Source organism: Lipomyces japonicus, assembly GCF_038497905.1.
Source record: "Lipomyces japonicus strain CBS 7319 unplaced genomic scaffold V1514scaffold_17, whole genome shotgun sequence".
Taxonomy (NCBI): domain Eukaryota; kingdom Fungi; phylum Ascomycota; class Lipomycetes; order Lipomycetales; family Lipomycetaceae; genus Lipomyces; species Lipomyces japonicus.
Window position 1 is genome coordinate 91,920 of NW_027117829.1, and position 13,878 is coordinate 105,797.

A 13,878-nucleotide genomic window follows, 5' to 3' on the forward strand; every position below is an offset into this window, starting at 1 on the left:
TTTAGTTGGGATATAAAATGATATTATTGTTCATTTGTTCATTTGTTCATATTGTTGTAAACCGTAATTGGTTGGAGAGTTTGTGCTGAGAAGAATGCGGGTTTGGTAATGAGTAAGGTTTAAAAGGGTTTAGCGTGTGGATAAAGTTTATGAAAGAAAAAGTATAAGTTATAAAAAAGAAAAAGAGGTACGAAAGTAAAGTTGAACGTTCTATGTTTTTTATTTTATAATTTAGTTGTTAACTAATTAGTTAGAGGATAATAATATATTATGTCATTGGAGTTCTTAAAAGATAAAGCAGAGCTACCTTACAACACGATTGCACGATTTCGATTATATTTTCTCTAAAATGCTCATTTAGTTTTCAAATTTCCACCGCAAACAACTCGTTCTACATTCTATTCACAACTAAGATCAAGCAAATTAAATTTTTTACTTAAACGACAAATTTATGATGCCTAAGAAGCGGTACCAACATCATCGCAGCTTCTATGTTTGAAATTGAATAATTCCTGGCACTAACGGTGTCTCCGTGAACTCGAGTGGACACGTGCATGCGAGACACCTGCCTATCAAAGACGGCAAAGAAGATTATTCGATGTATCATACGAATACCAACAAGAAGCCGTTTTTATTTAAGAAACGGAAAGCTGTCGACGATATCCCAAACCAAGGGGCTGCCGCTAAAGACCAACAAAGCCTTCTTGAAGGATATGAAAACAATAGTGACGGGTTCTCATTGTGCCAGTTAGCAAGTAGTTGCTCAGACAAGAAAGAATGCTGACAATCGAGCCGCTGAAGCTAAATTATGGAATGAAAATTGAAAGATGATCTTTCAGGGTTTACTCCAGTGGAAATCGATAAACCGGAGATACAGAAAGTTTCAAAGTCAGTCCAGCATATACACTGTCGAGCAATTGGAAGAAATGAATTTGCTCAGCGCCCTTGGGTTCAAGAAACTTGGTGGGTATATTATGCTGATTAATTTCACTGGCAAGTTTAGTGTTTACTTAGGAATATATGCGCTAACAGAGATAGATGTAAGTTTTCTTCGCGTGGGCGAGAGTCCCCTTAAAGAGCTTCTGCAGCTTGGGTACTTCCACTCTATATACGATAGGCCAACTTTCGGCTTAGGTATCGAAATCTTGGAGTTTTTTGATTCGGCGCAGAATGCTGGAGCGACATGTCCTTAGTCGGCACTTTGCAACACTTCAGCGGGCGATCGAAAAGGCTTGTCTTACTGAGCTTCCGGTCGTTCTACTAAGGAAATTGTTATTGCCATCATTGCAGGATTTTCGAGGCCTTGACATTCAAGTAGCCCATCATTACGAGAGTGCGTTAAGGGATTTATTCAAAGGTGAGATTCTTGCTAACCAAAATTGATTTACCCCAATACTGAAAATTATATTATAGTATACGAAGGTTGTAGGTATGTTTCTGCAAGCTTTAGCAAGGTTGCGATGGTAGCGACTTGACAGAGGAACACTTTGAGACGAAGACTTGACGCTCTCTGAGACCTTTGTTGTCGTCAGGGACGGACTTTACGCTTGACGAAAGCCTTTTTTTCGTTTATTGTGGGCGTCCCTAGCTGGACACTCCCAATAACGATGGTCCATTTGGCGGCAATAAGTGCAGCCACCTTGACAAATGATACGCTCCTTTTCCTCTTTGGTGATAGTAGAATATTTGGGGCCTTGGGCGATAGCGCTTAGGTCCATTGGTTTGGGACCAAGTGAATCACTCGAGGTAGTTGGCGCATTCGAGATATTGCGTGGATGGTGCGTATAGAAATTGTTGCGTTGGTAGTGAGAATATTGCTCGTATGACGAACGATGGGGGGTATATACCGGTCTGTTGCGAGATGATGGTTTTGTGAAACCTTCTTCAACGCGTAAGGCTATACGCATCATCTCTTTGAGGTCACGGACTGTAACCAGTTCGACAGCGCCGGTGTCTTTGTTAATGGAAGAAGTAAGTTTGGGATTGGTCGAAAGTTCGACTTGCGTCCGCACAGTACACAAAGAACATGCAATGTTTCGGTACGTTGCATAGATATAATAACTAACAATAATTTAATACAATTGATGCAAGTTTAACAATTTCTATTACAATTACAATTCATAGCTTTCAGATGTACAAAATTCATATTCAATCAGAATCCTCCGATGCCTTTTTACTCTTTTTATGCTTTTTGTGCTTCTTTTCCTCAGGGGCAACAAAATCATTCTCCCTTTGTCTTTTCTTTTCTTCACTCTTTTCTTCTCGTTCTTGCTGTTTCCGTGAATCCTCAGCTTGAGTTTTATCTTTCTTGGACAAAAAATATTCACCACTCTCAAGTTGAAGATCGATCTGCCGTGGTTGTTGCGCAGGTGGGAACGGCGTGTAAGCTTTCTTCTCCGTAATTTTCTTTGGCTTCCTTCTCTGGACGTTACGTTTCTTGAAATGAGGCAGAAATCTATCCCATGACTCATTGGCTAATTCTGGATTCTTTGCAAGTTCACGTTTGATCATTAATTCCTTGATATGGTAAATGGGGTGAATGTTTTTCATGCAGTCTTCAACAACCCGGCGCACTTCTTTCAAACCTTTATATGGACCCATAGCTGCAACCGTACTTCCCTGAACTAAAATATAACATTGAGTAAGTAACTCGAGTGCCTTGAGAGTATTTCCATTCGGGCCTAAAATTCTTTGCCGCCGCTTAACAAATCGTTCCTTGTTTCCGACAAGGTTTCCAATCTTAATTACATCACATGCCAACAGATCGTCATCTAAAATCTTGAGAGCCTGAGGAAAAGGTACACTTCGAGCCAAGAGTTTAATTAAATCTCTAGCTTTTAAAATCGCAGCAGGATCAAAGGTTTTCAGTGTAGTTTTCACCGTCATTGAACCTTCAACCACGTCTAATGTTCCGTCGATGCCTTTCTTTTGTAGTGCTCGAACAACATCTCCCCAAATCTGGCGAAGATAAATTTCTCTGTATTTAGGGAATAACGTGGCAAAGGACGATTCCTCGGTAAACGATTGACCTGACACATTGTCCTCTGGTTTGAACTCTGACACTTCCCATTTGTTAATGTCAGGAACGTCCCACGGCTTATCCTTATTATGAGTCGACGGCATTTAATCTAATGTATTCCGTAATGCAAATGGTTTTCTCAGATAACAATATACAATGCAATAGTAAAATGAATTTTTTCAGTATCACGGCAAGGGTTTTCTTCCAACTTTATATTGTGCTGAAGTAATATTTTAGTAACACTTCGCATTTCCATTCTAGGTAGTAGTAGTAATAAGGTTTTTTATAGTGTGCAGCAATACTTCTTGGAGCAGTAACAACACAGAATACGGATAGCAAAGCAAAGCAATTCGAGTTCTCAGTTTTCTTAGGCAAAAATTGATTGTTTTCTTCGTGGAGATTCCGTATGACTGACGCTTTTGTTCTGGGCCTTTTTTTTTTTTTGGCTACAGTCTAGATTATATGGCAGGGTGCAGTAACTGGTACCCGTGCCTAACGTCTACCCAAATTGCTACGAATTCAGTGCCGTGCCCATGCTTTGGTTATACAGGTTTAATTTTATCAGATTGATCAGAGAAAAGTTTATCTTATGCATCCTGCGAGATGTACGACACAGCTTATTTTAACAATACCGCAGCGGTCTGCCAAGCGAGCAGAGACCAATTGAATAGTATGCACTATAACACTTTAAATCGTATATGATTATTGGCAGTGGTAACGCGTGTTTATAACACACCATTCAAGAATTTCTTACGTGTACAAGCACCTCTCGTTAGCTTGGCAAAAATATCGAAACTACGTGTGGGTCCGTAGACAATGCCATACCAATGACCACAATTTGTTAAATAAATACCATGTCCATGAATGACTTTATGCCTCGTCGTCTCAGTTGTATTGTTACTCATAATTTTATGTTGTTAACAGAATTCGAAAGAACGTGTAGTTATAGATCAGTTTTATAAGGTTTGATAAAATTATAAGGTTAATAATATTCTGCATCAGATAAGATTGAAATAAATATCGTGAGTATGGTATAAACAAGCCACATGCAGCCAGTTCAAATAATCAGTGAATCAAATTATACAGCCAAACTTTATCTGATATGTTGCTTGTGTTCAAATCTTTTCCATGTATGCAAGTGTGGAACCATGATTTCTTTTCATACTTTTCAAAAAAATTTTACTTCATCATGACCGTTATACGCAACGCGAGCTTAACTCTAAAACCTGATTAAACATGCGTCCAAAGGTCCAGACTCAAGCTGGTCTTTACACAAAGACCACCCCGTCGGACATTTTCTGTGACTCTATCTTTAAATTTTGACAGAATCAAACGATTGAAACATGCGTTGTGCTTTTTTTCAATTGCATTGCCAAACTAATTTTTAAAACTTATTCTTTGACCGAAAATAAGACTCTTCAAGCAATACGCTTTGCGACCCAGGTTTTCGTCGACGTATAGAGTTACCAATTAGTCTTAGTTACTGGTACTTCAAGACGTCGAGCCAATCAGTTCATGGTATTGTATTTCTCAGGTGTACTCACCCAAACAATCAATATGTCTTAATAAATACCCGTGCATCTCCTCATGCATGTTTGCGACTGATACGCGTGTGGTTTTCTGCCCTGGTAATTATGGTCGTCAAGTACACCGTAATCACCTTGATTGCGCTCTGCGCTACAGCTGTTAGTGCGGTTAATCGAAATTTTCCTTACTGTGGTTATGCTTGCTTTTCTGCTGTTTCTGAAGGCAACGTTGGATGTCCTTATATTACTGATGACCAATACTATTATTGTTTATGTTACAACGATGTCGTCTATGATTCTGTCGCTCTTTGCCTCAGAGACTTTCGCTCCAGTGCCAGCGAAGCTGCTAAAGGCTATAGATAGGTGCGGCGAATCTCTTTGTGGTAGTCGAATTATTCCAAGCTACAAAGCCGCTTTGAAGGCAGTAGAAAACATTGCAGTTCCTGAAGATACACTTAATGCTACGGCAATAATCACTCAGTCGTACTATATTTCTGCAGCGACATACGATGCATGGTATCCCACGCTTTATGCTTACTATAATAACATCTAGGGGAGGTTTACGGGTATGGCCGACTGATATATATATATTTTTTGGAATATACGAATGCTAACTGAAAAATCATTAGCGGAGCGACCATGATTTGCTGGTTTGGCATACTATTTCTCGCTTTTGTTAGACGAATTGTACTTGCCATTTTCCCCAAAACAGCAACAACGTCTACATCTATTGTTACCAAAATCAGAAAACATTTTATTCTGCCTGCAGTTTTCAATGGTGAACACACGGTACCGTGGAGATTGAAATTTTTCCCAATTGCCTTGCTACCAACGCGAGGAGAATCATTTTTACTTTTGGAATTTTTTTTTTATAAATTTTATTGTTCTTTTTACAGGTTACAATTCGTTCAATAGTAACGTATACTGGCCTGATCAGGAATACATAATAGCACTTGTTAGATATGTTGCCGATAGAACTGGTATTATGTCGTTTGTTCAACTTCCCCCTCTTATTCTCTTTGCTGGAAGAAATGATTTTTTGCGGTGGGCCACTGGTTGGTCTTTTCAGTCATTCATGGTATATCATCGATGGATTGCCAGGGTCATGTACTTTAATGCCGTGATTCATTCAATCATGTACACTGCCTATTTTTTTTTACTGATTTGACGATTATAAAACGGCGTTCTATGGTTATTGGGATTGGGGAGTTGCTGCAACTGTCATTGGAGGCGCGATTATGTTTCAAGCGTTTCTTGTCTTTCGGCATAAGTGGTACGAGGTCTTCCTTGTTCTCCATTTAGTATTTGTGTCAGTTTTCATTGTTTCGCTTTGGTATCACTGTATTGATCTTGGCTGGATGGAATATCTTTACACATCAATGGCAGTATGGGCGTTTGACAGGGTTGTTAGGATTTTACGACTTTTGACGTTTGGACCTAATGCCAAGGCTGATATTAAAATTATTGGCGATATTATTCATATCGAAGTGGCAGCTCCGTTTTTTCAGTTTGCAGCCAAACCAGGAAGTTATGCTTACATTCATATTCTGCGGTTCAATTTTTGGGAAAATCATCCATTTTCATTGTTGCAAGTCCGGGATGGGAAGTGCATATTTGTGGCAAAAGCTAAAAATGGGTTGACGTTAAAATTATGGAATTACTTGGACAGGCAGCCCAACAAGACCGCAACTCTTCGTGTCTGGATCGATGGATTGTATGGAGAAAAGTATCAAGTTGAGCCATTTGACACGGTACTATTGATTGCTGGTGAAATCGGCATTTCAGCTATTGCATCTTATGCGGATCATCTGAAAAATAAAATCAGAAACGGTCAACATGTCATTGTTTATTGGATTGTTCACTCTGAAGATTCCTTGCCGGCTTTGCGCAACACAATCTCGGATCTTCAACAAGGAGACGTGATTGATTTTCACATTTATGTGACATCCAAGACCAACGGGTTTGAATCTCAAAAGTTTTAAACTTGCCAGACGACAACTCTTCAGATAATGAGAAACTGAGGTCTGGCAGTATTTCATCAGATGATGCGTTTAATAATATTCAACATGGCCGTCCGGATATTTATCAAGTAATCAGTGAAACAATTAGGCAAGCAAACTCGTCCGTCGCGATTGCGGTTTGCGGACCAGATTCATTAAACGACGCTTGCAGACATGCGGCTGCTTCAAATGTTGACAGAGGCAAGGCTCGAATATTTTGAAGAATCCTTTTCTTGGACTTAGATAAATGAGTACTATTAAAATGTATTGCGTTTGGATCTAAATTGTACAATGAAACTACATACTCGTAAAACTGTAACAATTCTTTGGTAGGCATATTCTAATATTTGAATGTACCATAATTTACCAATCTAATAATGAAGTCTATGTAATTATAATCAAAAATAGTAATTTTCTTTCCCGTTATCTATAGTACAATGAATAAAAAAATCTGACATGAAATGGTAGAACTAGTGACTCTGGATCAGCATTTCCAACATTCCTTCCAGCCTTGTTGCGTTCTGCGCCAACGTGATTTGCCTGCCCAATTTTCTTCTCAACTGCGCAACCAAATCATTAAGAACCGGTGACCCAGCAATCACGCCGGCATACATGTCAGCAACCACGGCGATCCAATCTGCCACGACTTCAACGTTTCGAAAATCATCAATGTTGCGAACCGCCCATTTTACCAGCGGTTCGAGTTGGCCCTCGTCTCGACTCGCAAGGCTGACCCTAACCTTGCCTCGTCTTTTCAGTTCTTCCAAGACCGTGAGAGTAAGTTCGGAGGACATGCCAGGAACAAAAGCAGCGTCGAGCGCATCACCCCATCTGAACCCGTTTAAATGTCGTTCAAACAGGCGAAGTTTCTTTCGCCGTGTTCGAGGTTCATCATCAATCAAAATTTGATGCTCATTATCACCTTTATATTCGGCACCGCGAATCATTTTGGCAAACGCTTTAGTTTTCTCTTTCTTCACGCCCTGCTTAACTCGAGGCTCTGTCTTTCGAGTTCTGATGGACACCACTCCAGAAACTAAACCAGTAACAAAATGTTTTTGATCTGGTGAAATCCCGGTCGCCAACACGGCATCGCCAAATTTCCATCCAAACTTTACTTCCCAGCTGGTCGTGTCAAATACTTTGACATGGCCATCCAATCCACCAGCCAAGACCGTGTTTGCTCCGCTCGAATTTAAACTGCTTCCACCATGATGCAAGCTCGTAACTGTCTTTTGAAAATTTCCCAAATCTTTGACTGCTTTACCGGCAACCAAATCCCATACTTTAACATGCGGGCCTCCTGCGGTAACTATGGTAGTGCCAGTAAGTGATAAAACTGATTCCACAGGTAGTCCATGTGTAAAAGTTACTGTTGGATTATCTGGTGTTCTTGGATCGAATACACGAACAATACCGTCATAGCAACCAGTAACCACATTATCAGAAGTAGCAGACAAGAACGCAGCTGATCGAATATAGTCGGTATGAGATTTAAATACCGCAGTGGGTTTTGATGAAGAAATGTCCCATAATCTTAAAGTCTGATCGTCTGAACCTGTCAAGATAGTGGTTAACGTCTTTGGGTGAAACTTTGTAACATGAGTAGCTTGGTTTGTCGGGTTAAGTGTCAGCAAAATTGCCCTGGACTTGGTGTCAAAAACCTGAACTAAGCCACCAGCGTCACCAGCAATGAGCAATTTTCCGTCTGGTCGAAATTCTCCTGAATATGCGGTATCTTTAAAACGGGCGATCGTCTTTGTGACTTGTCTGGTTCGCCCGGAAAATATTTGCACGCGGGCACCTGAAGTAACGGCAAAGTCATGGTTTCCCACTGGACAAAAATTTATATGCGAAATAGCACCGTGCTCCTTTACCAATAGTGGGGTCTAGCAATAAATATTGTTAAAAAACCATTAATTCATGTTTACTCGACAGCTACCACATACCTTGTATGATCTCCAAAACCGTTGTTCCGGAGTAGTCTGAGCGGGCAAAATCGAATTTTTAACAACGTCTATCCTTTGTAATGAAGCAGACATGATGTATGGTCTTGCAAGCGTATTCTATTTTTTTTTTTTTTTTTCAAATGCCACTTTTGCAAAGCGTTTTTGTATACGCTCTGAATAATTTTGCTTTGGGAGTTACCCTGAACGTTCCAAGAGTACGGAAAGTGTTACAGCCAATATGCCCAATATATAAACTCATGCGCTTCTTTCTCTACGTGCTTTCAGGACTTGTGTTTTGTCAATTTGTTTTGTAAGATGTCATTGCCAGTCCTTAAATATCCTTATCTTTTGTCAAAGTGAGTGAATGAAATTAGATGCTGACATATGTCGAATCATTGCTGATATTTGGCGAAGATACCTTGATCCAATATTTGGGGTAGCTGTCGGAGTTTCTGCGTTTTATCTTTACGAACAACGGCACGGCAGAGAAGAAGGCCATACGCTGGTTGAGTTATTTCAACGAAGATATCAACGGGAGTTGTCCAATTTTCGAAACAAGAACGCTGAATCAGCAGCAGTGATTCCGCAATCAGGTGCGCAACAGAAACGACTTGCCGAAGCAGCAGCATTTGAAAATACGTCAAAATAAATACTCAAAAAGAAAAAAAAAACATTGTGAAGGTCATTGTTTGTTGTTTTTATTTGTGTTCATGGATTTATCTACTTTAATTTGAATTGGCTGGCGTTTTATTGGTTTTATTCAGAGTAATATATGAATAATTAAATCTATATGATATAGAGAGACGAAAGCTTGAAAGATGTAGTTAGAGAATATGCTGTTATGGCGACAACTTGGTTATTTTAAGCAGATTGAGTAAAGCCTTGAGCAATCCATGCAACCAAACAAGAGGAAAAGAAGTCTGCTAATAATGACTCCTTAGTCGTGTTCTAGTCATTAAACAATTTGACCTACTTAGTACACAAGGCTTTTAAATTTACGTACGCTGTAATAACTTGAAGGAGAGAAAACATAAACAATGTGCCAGATGGTTCAAACTGGCTAAGGAAGATCCTAACAATTGTTTTGTCAAGATTTATTAATATAATTTTTAATGGCCAATCTGAGTGTTGGAGTATCGAATTTAGTGTTCTACCAACTGATACGCACATCGGCGGTAAAACAGACTTGAGTTCTATCAATCCTAGCTGAGGACTGGATATATCTTTACACTCTTTAATTAATACTCGCAACTAAAAAGAGATTCGTTCAGTTTAAAAATCAGTGTACGTCTGGTGCCATGATAAACTATAAGGCAATGCCATACATAACCTGAAGACATACAGGCAAATCCAACACATATTCTCACACAACTAAAGGAAATGGGAGGGTTCTAAAATATCCAACAGAGTCCCTTTGTATGTAACGAAAAACAGACGACGAGTATTGGTTCATGTTCGTATCTTCTTTTCTAAACAATTTTTATGTTTTCAGGTTTCTGTCCGGCGACTTGCTGTTTGAACTGCACAAATGATAGTTTGCGCCCTAAACCTACTTCATTACCCCTGACGCTCTTAAAGCCGGGTAACTAAGCGTAAATATTTTTTTTTACTAATTTGATTTGATCTTTATCTATTTTCAGCAGGGTTTGCTTTCTTCTCCGCTTCACTTTGCAAAATGAGTACTTCACAATCTGATTCAAAAGATGGGGCTTCCATTCTTCCATATACTGAGCAGCACTACTTCTCCTCTTATGACCATTTTGGTATACATGAGGAGATGTTGAAAGATGATGTTCGTACGCTGTCTTACAGAAATGCGATCTATCAAAACAGCCATATATTTCGAGGGAAAGTTGTATTAGATGTGGGCTGCGGAACAGGAATTTTGTCAATGTTTGCAGCTAGAGCAGGTGCTAAGCATGTTATTGGTGTGCGTAATCGGTTTTTTTCACTACCATGATGAATCACAAACTAACCGAACCTCTTAGGTCGACATGTCCAATATTATTGACATGGCTAGAAAACTCGTGGACATTAATGGATTGTCTGATAAAATTACTCTTTTAAAGGGAAAGTTGGAAGAAGTCGAGCTTCCATTTCCTAAAGTTGATATTATAATTTCGGAATGGATGGGTTACTTCTTGCTTTACGAATCCATGTTGGATACTGTTTTGGTTGCCAGAGATAAATATCTGGCCCCTGGAGGTTTAATTTTCCCCGATAGAGCTACCATCCATGTTGCCGCGATCGAGGATGGCGATTACAAAGAGGAGAAGATTGGATGTGAGTTAACTCTACGTGCACTGATTTACGTAATCTAACTGTATAGTTTGGGATGATGTTTATGGTTTTGACTTCTCGCCTCTAAAAGAACTCTCTCTTACCGAGCCTCTTGTTGATACAGTGAATTTTAAGGCTGTCACGACTGACTCTGCTATCGTACTTGACATTGACTTGTACACCGTTAAGAAGGAAGATCTCGCATTTTCTTCCGAGTTCACTATTCGAGCTCGCCGTGACGACTTTGTTCATGCTTTGATTGCCTGGTTTGATATTGATTTTTCAAAGTGCCACAAGCTTATCCAATTTTCTACCGGGCCACATGCCAAATATACGCATTGGAAACAGACTGTTTTCTATCTCCGCGAAGTTTTGAGTGTCAAGCATGGTGAAAAAATTACTGGAAAGATAACGAGCATTCCCAACCAGAAGAACCCAAGAGATTTGGATATCACGTTCGAATATGATTTCAGTCCGGAAGATGTGAATAGAAAAGCGTCAGGAACGACAAGTTATACTATGTGTTAAATTTTTAATTGTCGACTATGAAACATCGTTTATTGTGTTCTTTGACAGAATTTATGTACATTATATGAATTAAGGCAACATATGTAAATTTTTTTATGTTTAACTACTGGTTTGTACTGTGTATTTAGAAAGTTTGCATACGTGATCATATTGGTTTATTACTACTATTATTTTTATATGGCAATGTTTGGAAATGCTGCTTGTGTTTTTTTTTTTGTTTTGGCTTGTTAGTATCTTGAAATTTTTCGCGGTGATTAAGCGTTTGGAAGTACATATAATATAATACTCGCTAATTTTTACTCAATATTAATCTCCATGTTTTTATTCACTTTGATGTATATCAAAGCTATTATCCCACTATATCATCTATCAATTGTGCAATCTCAGCAATAAATTCATCTCCTTTTGCTTCTGTCATTACGTGCTCAGAAAAAAATACCCCGATATCGAGCCGACCATCCACAATTGCCAATTCGACATCTAAATTTATCTAAATAAAAAAAGATCAGTATGCAATATCTTTTTTTTTTTTTTTTTAATACTCACGTTGCTTTTTTGGCTTGACAAGCTTTGTCCAATTGAGTTTGAAAGCCAGGGATTAAAAAATTTATTGACCTTAATTTGTGGGTCATTATGATATTCAAATATTCCTGTATTGTTCTTCCTTTCTGAAATGCCTTCAAGAAAGTTGACCGCACAATCCACCTGAACACCGGTCCAACGCTCTATCAACCATAAGCTCGTTTGAGATCGCTGATCAATTGACAATTCACTCATAAACTGACGGATATCATTTGCCATCTCCACTATACACGGCTTTATTTCGACAACAAGCGGGTGAATATTAATTGTGGGATAAGGAAGTTCCGCAAGTCCTTCCAACTCACCTGTTCTTCCGGAAGAATAAATGCCAAATACCAGCCTGTTTTCAGATGGCATAACATGTCTCGAGCAAACGGAAGCAAATACAGAAAACAAAAATGACCCAATCGTCAGTCCATGAACCTTGCAAAACTCAGAAATACGTGAACTTTTGTGACACGCATTTCGTTGAAATGACGAATACCGCGATCCTTTCTGCACGATTGCCTTTAACTTGCCCACATTTTCGAGCTCTTTGGTCCAGAATTTGCGCTGTTCAGTCAATTTACTATAAATTTGACAAACAAGAGGTTCAACCACGCTCGCATCATATTTTCGAACATTTGCCCCATTATAAATATCTGACAGTGTTGATAATATCATCGGCAAACTCCAACCATCATACAGCGCATGATGAATGGTCAGATGTATCTTTGACCCTGCTTCAACGTGCAAATGAATGGGTACTTTATCAAGAATATTGTACTTATTATTGTCCAAAGAATCCGATGATGAAAAAACATTTTGATTTGAAATATCCTTCAAGATAACTTGTAGTAAAGGAATATCTGGGTTTGACGAAGGAACAAAAGTAGTTCTCAAAATAGGCCACGACTTTACAAGTATTTCCCAACTGGATCTCAAACGGTTGATGTCTAACAAGCAATTTAGTTTGTAAGAAAATGTTGGCAAAAAAAGTTCAAAATTTGAAGATATCCAGCCATTTATCATAAAAACTTGAGATGGCAGTGCAGGCAAAACGTTTTCGACCAGTTCAAAATTTATGCCATAAGCACTCCAATCAATATCAGAAACCAATGATTCATAATCAAACTTGAGACTAGGTCTTACCAAGTCGTTATTTTTAAGTAACAAATCCGACATTCGATCTATGGATTCGTTTGAAATGATATCTCCCACGCTTAAAAAAATACCTTTGCTTCTTAGAGAACTGGATGCTTCAATACAACTAATAGAATCCAATCCCATTTGAAAAATCGTTTGGGTTTTTGTTATAGTCTCTTCTGCAATCCCGGAAATTTTACTAAATACTGTGCGAATTTGTGACTCAATATTGGACCATTGTTCATTTTCTGATAATTTGTTGAATGATAGTGCCGTAATTATACTTTCAGGAAGTGAATTAAAAATTTCTTCAAGCTTTTTTCTGTCAACGTTATTGGTTACTGCCAATGGAACTCTCTGAATGGGAATAACATAGGATGGAACCATAGCTCGCGGTAAAGACTTCTTACAATGTATGAAAGCTCGCATCAAAATGGTCCTGACATTTTCAGTGATCTCCACAAGCCAATCTCCTAACGGTACATGCTCGTTCAAAGATATAAAGCTAACCAGGTGATCTTTGTTCAACTTGATATGGTTTATTTTAAGCGTCTGAACCTGTAATATAGCTGAAGATAAACTACCAACAACATTCGATATCTCACCCAATTTAATTCGAGTTCCATCTATATTTACCAAGTCATCGTAGCGCCCGACATATTCAATTTGGCCATTGCTCATTATGCGCGCATAATCACCGGTAATATATACTCGCTCGCCATTTAAAGCAATAAATTTAGTCTTTGTTGTTTCATTTGGTCATGATATTTTAATGCCTGATTTATGTCAGTAAATGATGGTTTCAAAAATAACAGAATAAGTACCACTTGAGTTCCTCCAACACATAGCTCTCCAACACTACCTCTGGG

The 13,878-nt window shown here is 38.8% G+C and overlaps 7 protein-coding genes across 7 annotated transcripts; 4 read left to right on the top strand and 3 right to left on the bottom strand.

Annotated features, from left to right (window-relative positions):
• Window positions 1-2,029: 2,029 nt before the first annotated feature.
• On the bottom strand, window positions 2,030-3,189 carry V1514DRAFT_50747 (Krr1p). Its single transcript, XM_066930042.1, has one exon. The coding sequence runs from the start codon at window positions 3,121-3,123 to the stop codon at window positions 2,149-2,151; it is 975 nt and encodes a 324-aa protein (XP_066783609.1). The 5' UTR covers window positions 3,124-3,189; the 3' UTR covers window positions 2,030-2,148.
• Window positions 3,190-4,741: 1,552 nt separating this feature from the next.
• V1514DRAFT_342520 (uncharacterized protein) lies at window positions 4,742-5,098 on the top strand (the record flags this gene model as incomplete). Its single annotated transcript, XM_066929107.1, has 1 exon — window positions 4,742-5,098. One exon carries the CDS (start codon window positions 4,742-4,744, stop codon window positions 5,096-5,098), a length of 357 nt encoding a protein of 118 aa, XP_066783610.1.
• A 432-nt stretch (window positions 5,099-5,530) lies between these two features.
• V1514DRAFT_347340 (FAD-binding domain-containing protein) lies at window positions 5,531-6,766 on the top strand (the record flags this gene model as incomplete). Its single annotated transcript, XM_066929294.1, has 3 exons — window positions 5,531-5,665; window positions 5,817-6,505; window positions 6,577-6,766. 3 exons carry the CDS (start codon window positions 5,531-5,533, stop codon window positions 6,764-6,766), a joined length of 1,014 nt encoding a protein of 337 aa, XP_066783611.1.
• A 30-nt stretch (window positions 6,767-6,796) lies between these two features.
• V1514DRAFT_306317 (WD40-repeat-containing domain protein) lies at window positions 6,797-8,636 on the bottom strand. Its single transcript, XM_066925673.1, has 2 exons — window positions 8,495-8,636; window positions 6,797-8,434 (listed from the first exon to the last, which is right to left on the bottom strand). Exons 1-2 carry the CDS (start codon window positions 8,585-8,587, stop codon window positions 7,016-7,018), a joined length of 1,512 nt encoding a protein of 503 aa, XP_066783612.1. The 5' UTR covers window positions 8,588-8,636; the 3' UTR covers window positions 6,797-7,015.
• A 124-nt stretch (window positions 8,637-8,760) lies between these two features.
• V1514DRAFT_330248 (uncharacterized protein) lies at window positions 8,761-9,501 on the top strand. Its single transcript, XM_066927462.1, has 2 exons — window positions 8,761-8,850; window positions 8,909-9,501. Exons 1-2 carry the CDS (start codon window positions 8,810-8,812, stop codon window positions 9,141-9,143), a joined length of 276 nt encoding a protein of 91 aa, XP_066783613.1. The 5' UTR covers window positions 8,761-8,809; the 3' UTR covers window positions 9,144-9,501.
• Window positions 9,502-10,076: 575 nt separating this feature from the next.
• On the top strand, window positions 10,077-11,607 carry V1514DRAFT_330253 (S-adenosyl-L-methionine-dependent methyltransferase). Its single transcript, XM_066927463.1, has 3 exons — window positions 10,077-10,424; window positions 10,483-10,777; window positions 10,824-11,607. Exons 1-3 carry the CDS (start codon window positions 10,170-10,172, stop codon window positions 11,300-11,302), a joined length of 1,029 nt encoding a protein of 342 aa, XP_066783614.1. The 5' UTR covers window positions 10,077-10,169; the 3' UTR covers window positions 11,303-11,607.
• Window positions 11,608-11,651: 44 nt separating this feature from the next.
• On the bottom strand, window positions 11,652-13,690 carry V1514DRAFT_319766 (condensation domain-containing protein; the record flags this gene model as incomplete). Its single annotated transcript, XM_066925963.1, has 2 exons — window positions 11,652-11,792; window positions 11,849-13,690. The coding sequence occupies 2 exons, from the start codon at window positions 13,688-13,690 to the stop codon at window positions 11,652-11,654; spliced, it is 1,983 nt and encodes a 660-aa protein (XP_066783615.1).
• Window positions 13,691-13,878: the final 188 nt, after the last annotated feature.

Bases quoted from the DNA above. Each gene is read 5' to 3' on its own strand.
- V1514DRAFT_330248 (XM_066927462.1), top strand. From the start codon at position 8,810: ATGTCATTGCCAGTCCTTAAATATCCTTATCTTTTGTCAAA. The intron at 8,851-8,908 runs GTGAGTGAATGA...TATTTGGCGAAG, and splicing joins TATCCTTATCTTTTGTCAAA to ATACCTTGATCCAATATTTG.
- V1514DRAFT_50747 (XM_066930042.1), bottom strand. From the start codon at position 3,123: ATGCCGTCGACTCATAATAAGGATAAGCCGTGGGACGTTCCTGACATT.
- V1514DRAFT_330253 (XM_066927463.1), top strand. From the start codon at position 10,170: ATGAGTACTTCACAATCTGATTCAAAAGATGGGGCTTCCATTCTTCCA. The intron at 10,425-10,482 runs GTGCGTAATCGG...CGAACCTCTTAG, and splicing joins GTGCTAAGCATGTTATTGGT to GTCGACATGTCCAATATTAT. The intron at 10,778-10,823 runs GTGAGTTAACTC...CTAACTGTATAG, and splicing joins CAAAGAGGAGAAGATTGGAT to TTTGGGATGATGTTTATGGT.
- V1514DRAFT_306317 (XM_066925673.1), bottom strand. From the start codon at position 8,587: ATGTCTGCTTCATTACAAAGGATAGACGTTGTTAAAAATTCGATTTTG. The intron at 8,435-8,494 runs GTATGTGGTAGC...ATTTATTGCTAG, and splicing joins GGTTTTGGAGATCATACAAG to ACCCCACTATTGGTAAAGGA.